Below are 19,458 nucleotides of genomic sequence, written 5' to 3' on the forward strand. Positions count from 1 at the left end.
CAAGACACCCAAACCCCTGACTATGGCACCACCCTTTTAACCATTTATTAACCTGGCCAATCCTCCTGGCTTTTTTTAGGTCCTCCCCTGTATCCTGGAGAATTGATGAAAAGACAATCTGAGCTCCAGAGCCCATAACCACCTCCCCCAGGGCTCTGTAGTCCTTCGTTCTGCCTCAGAAGGAGCTTAAAAATTTCCATTAAACCATTTGCTTTGTGGTCCTTTATTAGATATTCCAAGTTTCCACTTCAGCATACAATTTCTCAGGACATCAGCATTGCAACAACTCCCTTCTCATCAGGGGTATTATTTTAAAGGGGAAAGTAATTGAACATCACGTACATGTTTTCCTTGCAGCATTTGGAAAGAAAGTCCCTTTAATCTGAGATATGACACATCCTGATCAGGTACAGGGAGGAGGGTGGGGAGGAGGAACAACAGATCAGAAATATTTTTCTTTCATGTTGCTACAAGATAAATCATAGTCCAGGGCAATGGGTAGCAATTGTAACTCCCCTTGCAGTTTTACAGTACATCAGAGGTCTGTGAGGGCTGAGATTGCTCAATAGCTACTGCTCCTTCCAGGCTCCAATTACCCTCCTCACTGCTTTCAGCATCAAAGGAAAAAATTGATTTCTTTGTGCTAAATAATGTGCAGAGTGGAGCCAGATGGGCAAAGGGACTTGGAGAAATTATCACGAGCTCTGCTGTGCCCAAGTCTCATCTGTTTCTTTAGCTCCTTCCAGAGAAGGAAGCACAGTATGGAAGGTGTGGGACGAAGGTGCTGCTTTCTACACCTCACACTCTATGTGATGAGCTGGTTACTAGCTTTAGGGGAAAAAAATAAAACAAAAATAAATAAATCTGTGCTCAGTTTCTTCATTGGACACTTCAATATATCAGAGAGGAAGAATCAATCACAGAGAAAAACCTCCTTGTCTTCCAACTCTGTGTTTCCACTCAGGAAAAACACCTGCCCCTGCAACAGTGACTGTCATAGGCAGATGTCCATGTGCATTTCAATAGAGATTTTTGCCCTCTTGAAAAGGGGAAACTGAGTCTGATTAAATTATTTTGCTAGTGGGTCACCCAGCAACCTTGCAGCATGTGAACTTCAGTCTCTAGTGTCCCAGGGCTTGGTCCCTCACAACCTGATACTCTCCTAGAAGTAGAGACATCCCTTCACCAACTCTGTGTCCTGAGATGAGTTTCCCTCCTCCTACACAGTGCAACACTTGCCAGGACACTCAGCCATGAAGCAAATCACTGTGAGGCACTCGTACTATCAAGGACGCATTTTCCCCATCTATTAAATCAACATACAATGAATTTGGGCACAGGCTGGCTTGACCAAGCCAAGCACTGGCTCCACCACGCACGCATATGGCTATGTGATAGCAGACTGCTATGTTCTGTTGAGCTTCAAGCACTTTGCACTTCTAGTGCCCCTTGTAGTTACATGGTCATGCAAATTTTTTCACCACTGCCTAAAATGCTTCAGGTCCAGCCAGCTACATTATGATGTCCTGGGTTCTGCTGCATGCAGACCTTAATTAATTCATCAGAGGGACTGGCAGTATTTCCAGTGCTTAGGTTCACTTCCAAAATCTAGACTGTCTACTGAACAACTTATTTTCTCCAATTGTACCAATTTTTTATCACATATTTACTTATTTATTGTTGACTAGATCCAAAATTACATATATTGCTTCAAGTTTGTCTTACAAGCAGTGGCCATGCATGTGTTTCACCTCAAGAAGGATCAGGCAAGCAAGAGCCTCTCCTTCAGCTTCACCATTCTTCAAATCAACTGTTCAGTCCATAAAACATCACTAAAATTTCATTTCCATTGTGTCAGCTGAGATCCTCCTTCTGCAAATTCAAAATACGTGGTTTTCCCATGTGCAGCTCTGTGAGCACCAGCAGGGTTTGCCATGGCAGTGGAGCTTGCAAGCAATTCACTCCAAGATTTTAGCTCGAGATTTCTGTCAGACTCTCAGGTACTAATAGTGCTCAACCAATATGAATTTCCCAAACCACACATGCTTAAAGCCCTCTCTAGACCATGGCACATTTGTAGATTTGACCCTACATTTCTGAGCCATTGCATGCCTGTGGATGTTGGAACTAGATGATGTTAAGGTCCTTTCCAACCCTAACTATTCTATGATTCTATGGTTCTATGTTACCTAGCACTAGAAGCCCCAGTATGGCTCAGAACACTTTGCTTTGTTATAAGGTAAATGTTAAATAATACAATGTTTTTCTTGTTTCCTGGCCCCTCAAAGTTTGTACTCTGCCATCCAAAAAAAACTATGTACCTTCTGGCTTAATGTTTCCACAGACTCATTTCCTTTCTACCCAGGTATGATCATTTAAATGTTTCAGGACAATAGCATGTTATTTTTAAGCCCAGTAGGCTGACTGCAAAACAAATATCCAATTAAATACTAATTTTTAATAGATGATGTACTGATGTGTTGCATGCAGTCAAATCCCTTCATTAGCCTTTTATTTTTAATGCTATTAAACCACACTCTTCAGTTTCAATTTTAAAGGAATGTCTTCTCTAGCATATGTTCACCAGCTCATCCACAGCTATTGAGCCTCTAACAATTCACTGCCCTCTCCCCTTTTTTGCTGGAAATAAGGATGGACTTGGGTTATTTCGGTTTGCTATTTTTGTTACAGAAGACAAATTCAATTCTAAATCATAAAAGTCACCATTGCCTTTGAGCTAGACATGCAAAGTCACCCCTGCCCACCCCAGAGTTATTTTGTCAAACCATCTGGAGAAGTTAAAAGCACAGCAACGTCTGTGCTAAGAACACACAGTCTTCACGCATGAGCCAGTCTGCACCCGTGTAGCATTAGGGTGACCACCAGGTCTCCCACTTGAAGACCTCACTGATGCTCCACTGCAAACTCCATGAAGGTTACAGGGATAGTGTAGGTGACACTTATGTGATGACACCTCCCAGGACATTGCTGTAGACAGATCCAGCTTTCTGCTCTGCTGCATGAGCTCAGCCCAAAGGTCCCTGTGCAGCGATCAGGTGGTCACTGTATCGCCCCAGCATTATGCAGGGAGCAGAGCTCGTTCATTAGTGTACTGAAATGTCAGTATCCAAGTGAAATTTAACCAGACTGGAGTGTAACAGAAAACCAATTAGCCAGTGAATTGGAAGGATGTTATTTGTTGGTTTTAATATTAAAAATGCAAAATGTAAAAAACCTGAAGAAAACGTCAGAAGCCCTGACATTGCTTAAATAAGCATATGTAAGTGCAGCGTAAGTTATGGCAAGAAAAAAAACACATGGGTGGTTTGCACAGGCAGGGTGAGTGGAAAGGGCTCAGGAGCCCAGCAGACTTCAGAGGTGAGCTCAGCCAGTGGTCTCGAGAAAGTGCTCTGGCATGGCATGATCTCAACAGAAAGTAAAGCAAACTAAGTCCTCTCTGCTGGGCAGGAAGGACATGGTGACCCAGACAGATGTCCCTCATAAACACATGGCTGTCCAGGTATCTGCTTGTAGTGAGTGCCAGAGCCTGTCAGAGATGTTAGATGATGGCTGTGTACTGAACAAGATGTCATCAGGTTGATGATTTGCTTTGCATTGTGGCAGAGCTAGGGGAAGAGGTGGAATGGCTAAGGAGCATAAGGGAATCTGAGGAGGAGACTGACTGGTGGACCCCGCTCTCTACTGTTCCTGAGAGAAGCAAGCCAGCCACCCAAAAGCAAAAGAACTTCAGGATCCCATACCTTCTTGCCATCAGGCAGATAGATGTAAGCGACCTAGGAGACAGGGCAGGTTGGAAACAGGTTACTCCTCAGAGTTGACAGCGTATTACCCCCCCAGCTCATGTCACCTTCCCAAGTACCCCTTTACAACAGATTTAAGGCCCTGGTACTCCAGGATCAGGAAAGTCAGGAAGATAATGATAAGGGATCATCCAGGTTAGAAGAGTTCCCACAGAAAAGTCAGAGAACTCCTTGTATTACAACCAGCTCTACTAGAAAAAAAAGAGTGGTGGTGACTGGTGACTGCACCCTGAGGGGAACAGAGGATCCCATATGTTGGCCTGAACAGACTCAGGGAAGTCTGCTGCCTCCCTGGGGTCAGGGTAAGGGATTCACCTGAAAACTCACTCACCTGGTACAGCCCTGCAACTACTATCATTTATTAGTCTTCCAGGTGGCCAATGAGGATATCTCTTCAAGAAGCCTAAGGGGACTCAAGAAGGACTTCAGGGCCTTGGGGTGACTGGTTCAGGGCTTCAGGAGCCCAAGTAGAGTTCTTGTCCTTCCTGTCAGTCACAATCAGTGACAACGGTTACATCAGAAGAATGTCACTAATTAATTCCTGGCTCCAGGACTGGTGCCAGCATCAGAGTTTTGAGGTTTTGACCATGGGTCAGGCTACATGACACCAGGCCTGCTGGAGGCAGATGGGGTACGCCTGTCACAGAGGGGGAAAAGGATTCTAGCCCAGGAGCTAGCAGGACTTACAGAGAGGGCTTTAAACTAGGTTCGAAGGGGGAAGGGGTTAACACCAGGCCCACTAGAAATGAGCCATGGGATAGCTGGTTTCCATACCCACAGGGCAACTTCAATTCATTTAGTCCAATGCCCGAAGCATGGGCAACAAACAGGAGGAGCTGGAAGCCACTGTGCAGCAGGGGAATGATGACATAACTGCCATCACAGAAACATGGTGGTATGATTCACATGACTGGAGTGCTGCAGTGGATGGCTACAGGCTCTTCAGAAGGGATAGGCAAGGAAAAAGAGGTGGTGGGGTTGTGTTGTATGTCAGGGAGTGCATCGACTGCCTTGAACTCAATCTTATGAGTGAGAAGGCTGAATGATTGGGGGGGAAGATCGGGGGAAGGCCAACCAAGCTGATATCCTGGTAGGAGTCTGTTATAGACCACCCAGCCAGGATGAAGCTACAGATAAAGTAGTTGTTCTTCGAACAACTGGGAGACGTTTCATGATCACTTGCCCTTGTCCTCTTGGGGGACTTCAACCTACCAGATGCCTGCTGGAAGTCCAACACAGCAAAGAATTCAGGAGGTTCTTGGAGGGCGTGGAAGACAACATCCTGACCCAGCTGGTGAGTGAGCCAACTGGGGGAGATGCCCAGCTAGATTTGTTGTTCACAAACAGAGAAGGACTGGTGGGTGATGTGATGGTTAGAGGCCGTCTTGGGCAAAGTGATTGCGAAATGATTGAATTTTCCATTCGTGGAGAAGTTCATCCCTGGCGGTGTTCAAGGCCAGGCTGGACAGAGCCTTGGGTGGCATGGTTTAGTGGGAGGTGTCCCTGCCCATGGCAGGGGGGGTTGGAACTTGATGATCTTAAGGTCCTTTCCAACCCTAACTATTCTGTGATTCTAAGTCAGGAAGAAGGTCAGAAATACCTCCACCTCAGAGTTCTGGAGGACTGACTTTGGCCTGTTTAGGATGCTGGTTGGTGGAATTCCTTGGGAAACGTTACTGAAGGACAAAGGGGTCTAGGAATACTGGACACTCTTCAAGAATGAAATCCTAAAGGTGCAGGAGCAGGCGGTCCCTATGTGCTGAAAATCTAACTGGTGGGGAAGAGACCAGTCTGGCTGAACAGGAGATACTGCTTGAACTCAGGAAAAGAGAATTTATTACCTGTGAAGACAGAACTGTCACCCCATGGAAAGTTCAGGGCTGTTGTTAGGTTATGTAGAGAGAAACTTAAAAAGGTGAAGGCACAGATGAAACTAAACCTGGCTACTGTCATAAAAGATAATAAAAAGTATTTTAAAAATATATTAGCAATAGAAGGAGGGCCAAGGAGAACCTCCATCCTCTGCTGGATACTAAGAGAAACCTAGTGACTGAGGATGAGGAAAAGGCTGAGGTACTTGATGCCTTTGCCTCATTCTTTACTAGTCACACCAGCCATCCTCGGGGTACTCAGTTTCTTAAGTTGGATGGCAGAGACAGGAAGCTGACTGAAGTCCCTATATTTCAGGAAGAAATGGTTAGTGACCTGCTGCTCCACTTAGATGAATACAAGTCTATGGGGCCGGATGGGTCACACCCAAGAGTGCTGAAGGAGCTGGCAGAAGAGCTTGCTAAGCCACTCCCCACCATCCATCAGCAGTTACCATTAAGGGACTAATGGAAATGTTTTCACTGAGAAATGCCATCATTGTCTCTGCTGACTCCCTGCTGCTGGCGGAGTCTCAAGCCCTTTCCCTGCAGGCAGGGGCTGTCCTGCTCCTGAGCCCTTGGGAGAACATCACCGCTGGGGGAAAAAAAAGGGGAAAAACACTGTCACTGCAGCCTTGAGTAAGCTGACTGTCAACGTTCTTGTGCACTACACTTTTGCCCATAGAGGTCCAACCTTAAAGTGCTTATGACTCCAACATGCACTGGGCGCTTCTCAGGTGGAAGATGAGATTTATCCTAAAGTAAAGGTTTTAGTGTCTAGCCTCAGGCCCTCAACCCAAGCACAGACCCTGGTGGGCTCAGGTCTAGCAGCAATGACCACCCATGGGTGGCTTTACCACCAGAGCAAGCAGGGAATACCTTTTGGTTTATCCTTCCAAAATACATTGATGGAAACAAGCCCAAGCTGGGCTGCCTGTGCTGCTCTGCATGGATGGGTGTGTTACAGTCGATGGCCTGCTTGCAATTTAATTAGGCTGAGCCCTGTGCCAGGATGATCTTGTGCTTTGCTCCGCCCCATGGAACCCACACAGGGCAGCAGAACCGACGGGCATCTGGGACAACCAGCTCATCCCCTCCATCAGTGCACATATAACCTTCTTTGCTTGCTCAGGTTTTCTGCAGCCTCCGAATGGCTCCACACATGTTTTTCATGTGGGATTTTTAATACGGTCTCTCTTCTCACCCCCGTTATCACAAACCTATGGCTTGGCTGGCAGAGTCAGGGACATTAGGAGGATACTGGCTGATGGACAGAGGCTCACAGTGAGACAGAATGACCACAGAGATTAATTTCCTTAGGAAAATATTTTTCTTGTGGAAAAAAAAAACATTATTGTTTATCTTCTTTCAGCAGATTTTGTTTTTCATTGGAAAAAGTCAGCAATGCAGCAAACAGCTTCATGAATATACAGGTTGTTTTTGGCAACTGCCAATGAGCAAAGAATGTGTTCATGCAATCCCAGAACAGCTATTTCCCTGGGAATTTCTCCTTTTGAACAAGCCATTTTTCATTAGAGAAAATGCACACAGTTGAACAAATAGTTCTCGTTGGCTCTTATTAGTAGAAGAGTGGAGAGGGGCAGGCAGTCACTGCCACAGGCTGGCTTTGTGTCCCGCTGGGTCACATTCCCACTGTGGGACCTCCACCTTTACACAATATGGCAAAAGGAAGCATACCCATCTCATGTACTTGCAGGCAGTAATACAATGCAAGAATATCTGCAAACAGAGCTTTGAAGGCAATTCCAAACCCAGCCTGTATACCTCTTGAGTCTGATTCTTCTGCTTGGATCGCAGGTCCATACAGATGTGTGGAGGGACATTCACCTGCAATAAAGCTGTTCCTTTATGAAACATTTGCAGCACCTGCAACTGAGTCTCAAGGATCACCAGTGCCATATTACTGGGTCTTGAAAGAACACAGGGCACATGGGCACAGACCCTCCTCACAGGACAAAATGTAGAGGACAAATACCCTGGTATGGACAAAAAGATGCCTGGCTGTATGTAAAGAAGAATGGTATAAGCATGTGTCCTGGGTTCAGCAGTAGCAGTCATGTTTTTCCTTTGTGGTAGCTGGTGCAGTGCTGTGTTTTGACTTCCAGCCTGGGAACAGTGTTGGTGAAGCCAATGTTTTCGGTTGCTGCTAAGTGATGTTTACCCTGACCAAGGACTTTGTGAGGCTCATGCTCTGCCAGGGAGGAGGGGAAGCTGTGAGGAAGCAGAGACAGGACACCTGACTCAGGCTAGCCAAGAGGAATTCCATACCACAGCACATCATGCCCGGGGTGGGGGATAACTGGGAGTTACCCGGAAGGACACGGGCTTCCGGGTGGGACTCGTTTCTTGGCCGGTGGTATCGTATTCTCTTCCCGTGTTATTTTCTCTTATCATTGTTGTAGTTGATAGTAGCGGTGGTGATTTGTGTTGTACATTGGTTGCTGGACTGTTCTTGTCTCAACCCGTGGGAGTTGCACTCTTTAGATCCTCCTCCCCGTTCCTCCAGGAGCGGGGAAGGGGAGAGCCCCGGGGAGGGGGGGGGCCTCGACTGCTCTCAGCCCGGCACCACTCACTGGGAGTGAGTGAACAAGCTGTCTGGCTAGGGTTTAAACCACGCAAGCATGTCAGTGTTTAGGCTCATTACAGCTACTGGAAACCCAGCTGAGGGAATACGGCATGTTATTCATCACACCCTACAGCCAACACTTACCTCCAGGTAAACTTTACCCAAAAAGTCCCAGGCTGAGGCTCCTTGCTGCTTGTATCACCCCTGCAAGCCCAGCCTGAGTCCTTGCACCAACCATGCAGCAGGAAGAAACAACAGCATCACTCAAACCTTCCACACAATTACTTCACAGCTTTACCTGAAACACAGTGAATGCCATGAACCACAGATCAAGGAGACAAGGTGCTTGAAGTCGGGTATGATGGACAGCTCTTTATTTCCCAATGTTTTAATTTAACAAAGTGCTACATTCCATAGTTACAGTATGAGGAGTCGTTCTTGTCCAAAATATAAAACCACAAGAGAGCACGAGGACCCTACGGAAGCAGTGCAGTCCAGAGAAACCTTACCTAGGTGAACATGTGGCATTAGAGACACCTTTAAAAGTCAGCAGCTGTATAGCGTAAGTGCATTTCATCAGGGCAAGAGCTGCACATCAGGCAGGCTGGTTCTCCTGCTGGGAATGAGGCTGAGGATGCTAAGCAGTTGTGTTATGCCTACAATAAATTCTGGCTTGTGCTATCAGGTAAACCAAAAACAGAGGCGAGTGACTCGTGCTGAGTTGAGAGATTATTACTGCTGCAGCAAAGTTGCGGTTGCAGCTGTGCCTTTGCATGGGGCCAAGGCTGCATTAGCAGTGCCATGACCCACCTCTACAGTCAGTGGCTTTGCAGTTCACCCAGCACAGATAAGGAGAGCTCTTCTTGACCTGTTTTTTGTTTAGGTTTTTTTGTCCTGCCTCTTTCAAAAGAATCTGCTTGTTTGGCACTGCAGAGGTACAGATTAAATCAGTAGAGTGTTAAGAAAGTGCAGGCTTCAGCTCCCACCTGAAACCTTTCTCCTCTCCCTATCTGCAATCTGATAATTTCAAGCAAATGAATCAAACTCCAGAAATGGTATAAAGAATATTTTTAAGAGCCTAATCCAAAGTCTAGTGGCCTTGAATAAGAAGGGAAGGAGCTGAATAATGCTTGTGCTTTAATGTGCTGCAGAAATTGCACTGATTTCAGGGGTATTGCAGAAAACCCTGTTCTGTGCTCCAAAGGCTCCCACATGCTTCACCAGGACCCAAGGCTGGTTTTGACTGTCCATCTTTCCTCCGCATTAAGAATAGGTAAGCTGAAAACATGGGGAGCCTCCAGGTTCTGGGACAGGTGCCTGACCAAAAGCAACTATTCAACAAACACCTCCACTTCAAATGGACACTGGTTGTAATCTCTCTGCACTGCTGAGAGATGCAGGAAGTAGAGCTTCTTCCAACAAGCATCTCCCAACAAGGCACCTCAGCTGATGGTGTTCAGAACCAGACAAAGAACTGGGAGAGAAGGTGGACCACAGGCAAAATACTTGGCCAGCCCTTCTAGCACATAAATCTCTCTCCAGCACAGACCAGACAGCCAACACCAAACCATGCATGCAGCTGGACCTCCCTTTTGGCTACAACTGTCTTTTCCAGCCTAGCTGATTCTGTGATGGGGGAGGGAGAAGAAGAGAGGCAGTGAAACTGCCACTGTAGAAACTGTTTCCTAAACTATGGATTTATTAGCACAACAAAAGGCCACGGCTCCTCCTTACCAGCCTTCACAATCTATCAAATTGACAACCCTTCCATAAAGCTCTTCCTGTGCTGCCAAAGCAGGGGTACTCAGACTGGCCCAGGAGCTCTGTGTCTTATCAGTTACTTAACACAACTTGTGTTGTTACCACGCACTGTGCAGGCACAGCACCATTAACAGGAAAACGAGAGGAGACTACCCTTCATAGGCAGTCACTGCACAAAACCCTGCTGATCTCCAGCTGCTTGGGTCTTGCTGGTACATCTGCTCTCTTCTGCAGTGTCGCTGGTAGCTCTTCTTTTCCAGTGTTATTTTGGGTCTCTCTTTCAGGCTACAGTTGCATACAAAGGACTCATGCACAGCTCGCATCCCTTCTGCTCCAAGACACATACCCTCTTCTCAGAGAGGTCCATGCCTTTTGTCATTGCATATTCTCCATACCTCCCTGGCTGGACCAGGGTAAAGTATTTCATGAACATCTTGCAGCTGCCTACATAGTCTTGTTTCCAGCCTGCCTGGCACTATACCTAAAAGACAAGCCTTTCTGGAGATACTCTCCAGGAAACTATAATGGAGGAGATGTCATTCCAACCTTGCAACTCCCATCACACCTTGCTAGGAAGAAATTATCAAAGAACAAGGGACAACATTTCCTGATTTTCAAAACTGCAAGACAGCCAGCAATGCACCACTGGATTGTTAGCACCTCCTGACCACCTCCAAGCTCCAAGAGACTTAGGAATGAGAAATAAATAGGGAGAGATCCATCTGGAAGGAAAACTTCTCAGCTTGGATTGATCACTTATTATAGAAGAAAGAGGCTTTGATTTTGGGTAGGGGCATGTGAACTTAACTGCCAGTCAGAGCCTGTTAATAACACAGAGCTGCTTTTAGCAAGGCAAAATTCTCCTGGTCGAAGTTTCAGGAATGAAAAGGGAGAGATGCAAGCACTGTGGAGCCCTTGCTGGGAAAGCCTGTCCTAGAGGGATTAGGGTATGAAGACTCCTCAACATGTGATGGAGCAGTTTTTTTACCACACATTAAGCAGGATGAATGTGTGAGGGACCACACACTCCAACTGGAAGACTAGCATTAGTAGCAGCATTTTGATACCAGGTTGACCTGCCTGTCCTTCTCCAGGTGACTCAGTAGGCACGTGGGTAAAGCCTACAGGAAAGTTCCTGGACTCTGAAGAGCACTGCTTGTTCAGAGCTAAACATCATATCTGATGACTTAACACCCAGAGGAGGCCCTCACTCTCTCAAGAGAGAACTCCGCTTCAGAAGGGTCTTCTGAATGTCCTCTCTACCTTGCAAACCCACTCACATGCTCACAAGACATTTGCTTACTATCATCAACATTCACCCTTTACAATCTGACAGACCTTTACACCTTTACAAGGACTGAAATCCTGCATCTGTCCCTCCTCAAACTCTCCTCCCTTCCACTTCTTTGAAAACTCAGTGGGAATTAATTTCAGAAGATGTATGGTCTGGCCTTATTTTTCTAATCAGATATACTCCAGCAACAGTGGCTGTTCCTTGTATGAAGGACAATTCCCACCTCAGACACATGGATGTCTTGCATAAATGCCAGACTGAAGTAATTTCCCAACCAGAAGCCCCTTTTCTAGCTATTTTGATGGAATTTCTGTGCAAAGCAACACTAGTTTCCCTAGTTTCCCATGCTCGGTTCCTGTGACACCTAAGACCCTGACTATGTAACCTGGTGAGCTTGCCCTTACCCTGTGCCACCCTTGGGCTGCACCTCCACAACCCTCTGCAGCCATCTGTTCTACAGCCTCACCTATCCCCCATGCCCCAGTGTGACCATACACCTCTCCACAGCAGATGCCTCCCCAGCTGTGGCTGCCACTGCTTTCCAACTATTAGCCACTAATCCCTCAACACTGACAGCCAGCTGCTCTGCAACCTTTTGGGCCTTTCTGCATTCAGATCCATGCACATCCCCCAAAGGTGCTGCTGTTCACTTTCATCTCTATGTAAATGCAGCCTTGTGAGAGATAAAACAATAACTAGCATCCTTTAAGCAGGAGGCAGAACCTGAAGAAACCCCTGACCTGCCCTTCTCTTGCCTACTTGCACACTGAACAAAAGCTAAGAGATCCATGCAAGACTATCTGTCAGTAGGAGAGCACTGGTATTTATTGTGCTGTAACAGTGCTGGTTGAAAATGGATTGGGATTTTTGTGGTGAATCAAGTGTTGAGGCCATTCCTGTGTGTCTCCAAGAAGCATGGAGCAGAGCTGAAGGAAGAAAGAAGGGGTGAAAGTTGAGGGACCCGAGTGCAGAAATGTGCTTCAAACTGTACCAAGGATACTGTACGTGGGCACTTCTCAGGTGGCAAGGGATACAAGTGTGTAGTAACTCAATAATTAAGCAGAGCAGCTAATATTAGCACTAATGAACTCTAGCTCAGGTAACGTAATATTTAAAATCAATTGGACAGAAGTCATTCACAGTAAAGATTTCCATTCCTGGGTTAGGTGAGAGCTGCTGTTATGATTAGATTACTGCCAGCCAGGACCGAAACAGTACACCAGGGTAATAGGAAAATAATCATCCATATGGATCAGCTCCAGCTGTAACACGACGCGCTGTGGATCTGAATGAGGCCCCAGGAGTGAATGTGGAATCTCACTACTGTATCAAAATAAACATCACTGTGGAGTACACGTTGAGCATAGCATGCTGTTTTGCCGGGGTGTACTGATCACTACTCGGTGGCGCAGGATGGCGGAGAGCAGCGATGCAGCAGGAAGTCTCTTGTTCCTTTTCTCCCCCTCCCTTCTTTTAAAAGTCACGGGTTATCACAAGGGCACTGCAATTTGATTCAAAATTCATCTTCAGAGCTGTCAGCTAAGAGCATGACTCGGTCTTGCATGCTGTTAAATTCCCTCTGCTAGAGGAAGAAAAGAAACATGAAAGAGCTCCACATGCAAAAAGGAAATGAAGAGCATTCAGATCCCGCCTATACTCTGAGAGGTCCCAGCCACTTCAACCCAGACAAACTATAATCAGGCTGCACTCACTTAACAGAAAAAATGGACAATGGGAGAGTGGGTGGGATGGGGGTTTTCCTTTGCAGTTGCCATACCTTTCTTTTATGTCTCTTTGAGCCATTTCTCCTTCGGCGATTCATAATCTTAATGCTGTAGAGTGCTCCTAGGATAAAGAGGGCTCCAGCTATTCCAACTCCTACAGGAACCAGCATCCCAGACATGTATCCTGCCTACATGGAAAAGAAAGAAGCAGAGCAGCACTCACAAGACCATCCTTTTGGAGCTGTTTTTCATCAGTCTAGGACTGCTTTCATTGCAGTTTATTTTATTTAAGTCCCTATCACCCATCTGCATAGGATGGGCCCTGTTGCAGAATTGCTAAGCCCAACCAGCTCCCACTCAAGGCCCAAGCTGGTAACCACCACAGCTACTCACTGTCAGTTTTTACTACAGATGCTTCCTTGTGATAGCCGAGACATTGCAGCACTTATCCACCTTTAGGACAGGAAACAATTTTGGTGCAGAGTTGCAAGTGCTGGGATGAAGCGCCTGCTAACACAGGTGCACGTGTGAAGGAAAACCTCAACTGCCAAAAGCAGGCAATCTTGAGCCACAACAAAGACCCACGATCCCCCAAACAGCTTCACTACAACCTGTGTAAAGTAGGCTGCTTCTCTGAGCTCCCCAGGTACCACCAGCATAAATCAAGGCACAAGTATATGTCTGGCCATGTTCAGCAGAGCTCAACCCAGAGATGTGAAAGATGCTCTTATGCTTTTCTGCATAGATCTGGACTAGCACCACGGCACCAAGTGTTGCAGTGACATGTGCCTCGGCACACTGATGCCCATAGCCCCCTGCACCACAGCTCTAGGGTGACAAAAGCAGGCAGAAAAACCAGTGTGTAAGAGCCACCAAGTAAGACAGCAGGCATCAGCCAGGGAGCAGGCAGAATGGTCTAGGAGGTGTTCTCAGAGAATAGCTGCTCTGTGAAGCAGGGATACTAGCCTCCATCATCGGAGGTGGATAGGAAAGGGACCCAGCATCCTCCTGGCCAGCTATGACTGCTAGAGTGTGTCTTACTATGGCCAGACTGCTAATATACCTCCAGTAAAGGCATACACAGCTCCCATGCTTCCCATAGACATGTTGGTATGGCAAAGCAAGTGCTCAGGGACATTAATGTCGTATCTCAGCATGGCAATGGCAGAAGTGACTCCCAGCCCCACAGCTGGTTCTCTGAAGGAACTAAAATGCAAGGCAGGCTGCACTCACTTTTCAGAGAGAAGCAGCAGTTTGCCCTCCCCCTCCCTAGTGCAGCCCGAGCCTCCTCAGCTTCATCCTCAAAATCTTTGAAAGAAATGTTTTTGCTTTGTATGGGAAGGGGTCACTTGCATGAGCAGGACAGTGACATAAAGGGAGAGCACACAGACCTTCAGCTGGCCTTATGGGAAGCACAGCAAATTTAAATCAGCTCTAATTCAGTTGCTGTGATCCTTACATTTGCATTGCCCATTAAAAAAAAATACATAGATAGCATGACTAATTTAAAATTGCACATTTAAACATTCAAAATCCTTTGGAAAATATTCCCAAGTGCTTGTTAGTTTATATTTTACTGTTTTAAATGAAAATTAACTGAAGTCTTAAAGTGCCAGATTGCTTCAGCATCCTCAACTAATTCAGGCTGGGGGTCTCAATGGAGTAAGGGAGGCAGGCAATGGCTTACTCCCTTATTAGCACTGCCTTTGTTCACACTGCAGCAACAGAGTCCTCTGCTGTGGCACTACACCTTTACTCTTCACCATCTACACCCCTCAAAATAGATTTTACACCTACCCAGGGACACATGTACCAATCAGATGACTATCAGACAGCTCTTAGCAAGCCTCAGTCCATTGCTTACAACCACTCATCTTCATCTGCATTCCCAAACTGCAACACAGCTTAACAATATTCGCTTACACCGTAATTGCTTTTCTCCATAACCCTTTGAGTGTGTGTGTGGGAAAAGCTATTCAGTGCATGCTGCCCTTGGCTTTGTACGCTTACCTGGATAATGAAAATAACTGCTTTCATCTAGGGCAGATACAATGCTAACAAGGGCTGTTTTGCTCTCCCCAATCCCTCCAGTTCCTACTCAGAGCTTTAAATAGTAACACCTTTGTGTGTGGATTCTAAGGCTTGAAGCATCCTGAGGTGCACTGTGCACGTTTCCTGAGCACCCTCCCAGAAAAAACAGCCCTGATCAGCACAAGTGCTTGGAGGGGGCTGCATGCCTGCAACCCAGTTAGTGAAAAAGGAGGTTAGTGAGAACGCAGACTGTATCTCTGCGAGGCAATTAAGGTGCCTTAATTGAGTGATCTAATTAATGCAGCCCTGGTTTTTCTATTTCTGGAACTTTGCTGCTGGCGCAGGCACTGAGGGGAAATTGGAAATGGCTTTTTAATTGCTGCCCTGTTGAATTTCTATATCAGAAATCACTAGTTTTAATATGATGAACTTTCTAGACTGCCTGTGAGCCTTTTTTCTGCCTGGCCAGCCCATGCTCTTTTACAGGCTTCCCCTAACACCCAAACCAATGATTTATACCCCAAAAGCCTGCAACATGAAGCAGATCCAGGACCTTTTCTCCAAGCCAGAACACACAGTGGAACACAGCAGCCCAACTCATGAGGGCTTCTGCATTTGCTTCATAGAAAATCCCATTTCACAGGCAGCTCTGAAGCCATGCTTTTACCCCTTATCCATGGGGAAGATGCAACTTCTTTGCAGATCCTAGGGATGCTTTCAATACACTCAATCCACGACCTTCCTGGCTCTCCTGGACTTTGAGATAACAACAACAGAGGACTTCAGAGAAACCTCATGTCCATTATTCGGTATAAAAAACGCAACATTTGAATAGTGACTGCAGATCAGATATAAATCTGTCACTGACCCATGCTTCTGGTCCTTCACTCCCCACACCCTTTCCTCTCCCAGCAGGGCAGCCCTGATGGACATATGAGGACTCATCGCTCAGGGATGGGGCCATCACGTGCAAGGATATTCTGGATGGAGGGACTATTTATTATGTAAAATAGATAGAGCTCCATATTACAATAGAGCCAAGGCCAACAGCAAATAAAAGGGGTACATATGATTGGTACTGATGAACTCCACAGGAAGAGGAGGAAATGGGGTGAGCAGGCTTATTTGCAAGTGATTTCCTACACCTGCATTTGGTTGTGGGGGAGGGAGTGGTTTTTTGTTGGACTCTTTAAGGGAAAATGTGAGCAAGGTGAAAGACCTGCCTCCACACATGTGCTATTCTCCAGAGAAGGGAGATGGCTCAGAACCATAAGTGGACACTAGCAGAGCCTCAGTTACACCAATGCTTGCGCTGGGCACTGCCACATCTATCTGCTATACGGAGCAATTCTGTTGGAGACACACACACCGCTGCGCCAAGGACAGAGGTAGCCAACAAGGCACTAAGAGGAAAGAAGTGAAAGCTAAAGCTTCAGTGAGAAGGTACCTGATGCTCCCAAGCTTGTGTTGTGCTGTCTGGGGTAGGTCTGGCATGAGCAGGTGACACATGCATGCCACATTCACCAGTCTTGGTGTCTGCTTTTTACCTTCATTGGGAAAACCATTCTCTGTTCTTTCAGCATTCGCTGTGGCTAAATCCCAGGCCAAGGTGCTCTCTTATGAGCATAGATAGTACCAGATATGCCTCCTTCCTGTTGAAGGCAGAAAAGCAACGCAACAAGGGCTGGGCAGCAACCCACTTTAAACCCTTCCATTCCCAATCCTGGAAAACAGACTCCATCTCTCTGTTCAGACTTCATCGTAAGGTGCTGCTGAACTTTGGTGGGGATCATGAGGGAAGGCTGCATACACCAGATTACAATCTGATTAGAACTTAAAGAGATACATTTTCAGGGGCTGGAGTTTCCTATTGAGTCATTATTCATCATGGCATTTTTTTCATCTATTGATTCTGATCACGTTCAAAAGTTTCCAAGCTCTTTGAGTCATAAAGTGTTCTTGTTTTAAAACACTACTGTCACCTCATTTCTATCTTCATGGCTTTGTCATCAACACAAGATTTAGAAGGCTTCACAACCATTTCACAATGTTATTATTTGCTCTAGGGCAGCAGAGCCTGGGGCTGGCACAACTCCTGATGCCATGCACCACCACTCTGTAACACCAGCAAGAAAAGACTGTTATTTTTTCAGTCTTCCTGTGTTTCTTCTTTTTCCTTCCATGAATTTGCAGCTCTTGCACACGAAGGCAGTAAAGGTCTTGTCCAGAGCTGGTGATGTGGCACACAGCCTCTCACCAGAGAGGATCACCAGATCCTCTTGATTTGGATCCACCACAAAGCTTAGGACTTAGAGAAAAGGGGTAGAGATAAGTTAGAGGGCAATTAAGAAAGTAACTCTGGTAGTCTGAAAAGAAGGGCTAATGCAGAGAAGTCTATCAAATACCCCTGTTCCTCCTTACTACTCATCAGGGATGTACTGTGGATATACACCACTATATACAACACCAGAATCTGGTTCATTTGCTTTCCAGAGAAAAATTTAAGCCCTTTCTCAATTGTCTTTGTAAAGATAAAGAACTGCACCGACAAGAGTTTATTTATTCCTGCAAGTAAGCATGCTTCTGCTTTTAAAGTAATTGAAACTCTGAGCCTCCTACCTTATCTTTCAGCTTCTCCATCCAGCTTCTCACTGAAAAATAAGACAAAGAAGCTGTAATCATGTTACTTATATTAGTAACAAATGATAATGATAGTATTAAAATAGACACTAATTAACTTGACAAGCTGATAACACTTTTGATTAGATTTCCTCTCTTCTCATTCATGAAAAGAGCAAATGCAGCAAATCAACAGAGAAATTCTTCAAGGGAATTGGCAGGCAAGAAGCTTGTTTTTGCCTATGCAATTCACATCTTCACAGGGATTAAAAAAGGATGATGAAAACCAGTATTTCAGGTTGTGGGATTTTAGCCAGCAGCTCTCTTACACACGCCAGGATGTACGACAAGGAGAAAACCTTAAAGCTTGGCTATTCCCTTCCACTGGCCTCCTCCACATAGATATTCTCCCCTTTATGAGGCATAGCCTGTAGTGATGCCTAAAAAAGTAGTATTCCCTGTCTTTTATTCCCCTGCTTTTCTGGAAGCAGCCCACTGCCTGAGAAGTCACCAGAAGACTGGGATAGCACTGGAGGTGCTAAATTACTAAATTAAGTAAATTCACACTGCCATCACAGAGACTTTTAATTTCCTAACAGTTAATATAAGCCCCATGAAATATGATACCCAAGAATTAAAAGTCTTTAATGGCATGTACTTTGGGATTAAATATTCAGCTGATCTCAAAGAACTGCAAGTGCTTAGCAGCAGGTAAACGACTCATGAACTCCACAGGTGACTGGATTTGTCTCTACCACACCAAAGACAAAATGCTCAGCCTCTGAGAGATCCACTGGTATTTTAACAAATTCCTGCTCATGAGTTTAAGGACAATCAAACAGTTAAATATCAGGGTTTTTTTTCAGGGCTCAGCAGCTGTGTTTTAAGCCTTGGTCAAGGACCCCCATTTCTCCAGGAGGACAAGGCTACAAGCACAAGGGGACTCCTAGATCCACCAGTGTCCTTCTGTGGGACATTTCTCCCAGGACACATTAGATCCCAAATGTAACACACTGTTTACAGAGTGAGACCCTAAGTCTGCTTTCTTACAGAAGGTCCATTCAAAGCTTGCATTAGCAATATTAGAGTCTGCACATGCACGTACACGACTCAGGGTAACCATCCTTCTGAAATCAGAGCCTTACCGTGAGGGTGCGGCAGTAGGGCAATCTGTAAATGGTGGTTTTGTCTCAGATACAATACAGAGAACCACAGCATCTAGGAAGTAGCAAGACCCAGCCCAGAATTCAGCATCACTGAATTAAATGAATTAAACTCTAACACGTTCAAAGTTATTTGAATACTTCCTTCTTAAGTATTAGTAACATAATAATTTCCAAACAGAAGGACCCCAAATTGTCTTTGTGAAACAAGCATGGATGCATACACACAAATCCACTTATTTCTGACAGGCAGCTAAGAAAAAAAATGAGTTATCTAGGAGACAGACACCTACAGCACTAGGAAAAGACAAGAGGTCTACTTTTATCAACTCTTCCCACCATTAGTCCTGACGTGCGTGGACTAAGAGTAGTAAATTTAATTTACGAAGGGCCATGATCAACACCCTCTGCCAGTTCAAGCCTGTATGCCTTGAACATCACTCCAGTGGAACACCAGAGAGCAAGGAAATGCATGGCTCCCCTAGGCTAGGTTACTCAGCTAGGTTTCTAGGTGTAACACTACAACAAACACTGGATGTAAGTTTCACTTAGACTTTCAAGGAAAGAACCTTTGCTACTACCTGTTGACA

At 45.7% G+C, this 19,458-nt stretch overlaps 1 protein-coding gene across 3 annotated transcripts in view; it reads right to left on the reverse strand.

Annotated features, from left to right (window-relative positions):
- Positions 1–12,136: 12,136 nt before the first annotated feature.
- Positions 12,137–19,458, reverse strand: part of ARMH4 (armadillo like helical domain containing 4) — a 73,275-nt gene continuing 65,953 nt past the window's right edge. For 2 of the 3 annotated variants that reach the window (XM_061462630.1, XM_061462631.1), the window contains exons 6-8: positions 17,706–17,737; positions 13,109–13,243; positions 12,137–12,913 (exon numbers count right to left, since the gene is read on the reverse strand). In XM_061462630.1, coding sequence (XP_061318614.1) covers positions 12,845–12,913; positions 13,109–13,243; positions 17,706–17,737 — 236 coding nt within the window. In that variant the 3' untranslated portion in view covers positions 12,137–12,844. The remainder of the gene's footprint in view (positions 12,914–13,108; positions 13,244–17,705; positions 17,738–19,458) is intronic. The other variant, XM_061462632.1, reaches the window with a different exon arrangement.

Source organism: Pezoporus flaviventris, unplaced genomic scaffold (assembly GCF_033815535.1).
Source record: "Pezoporus flaviventris isolate CSIRO_AGI_PZ_B2104156 unplaced genomic scaffold, CSIRO_AGI_Pfla_v1 ptg000035l, whole genome shotgun sequence".
Lineage (NCBI taxonomy): Eukaryota > Metazoa > Chordata > Aves > Psittaciformes > Psittacidae > Pezoporus > Pezoporus flaviventris.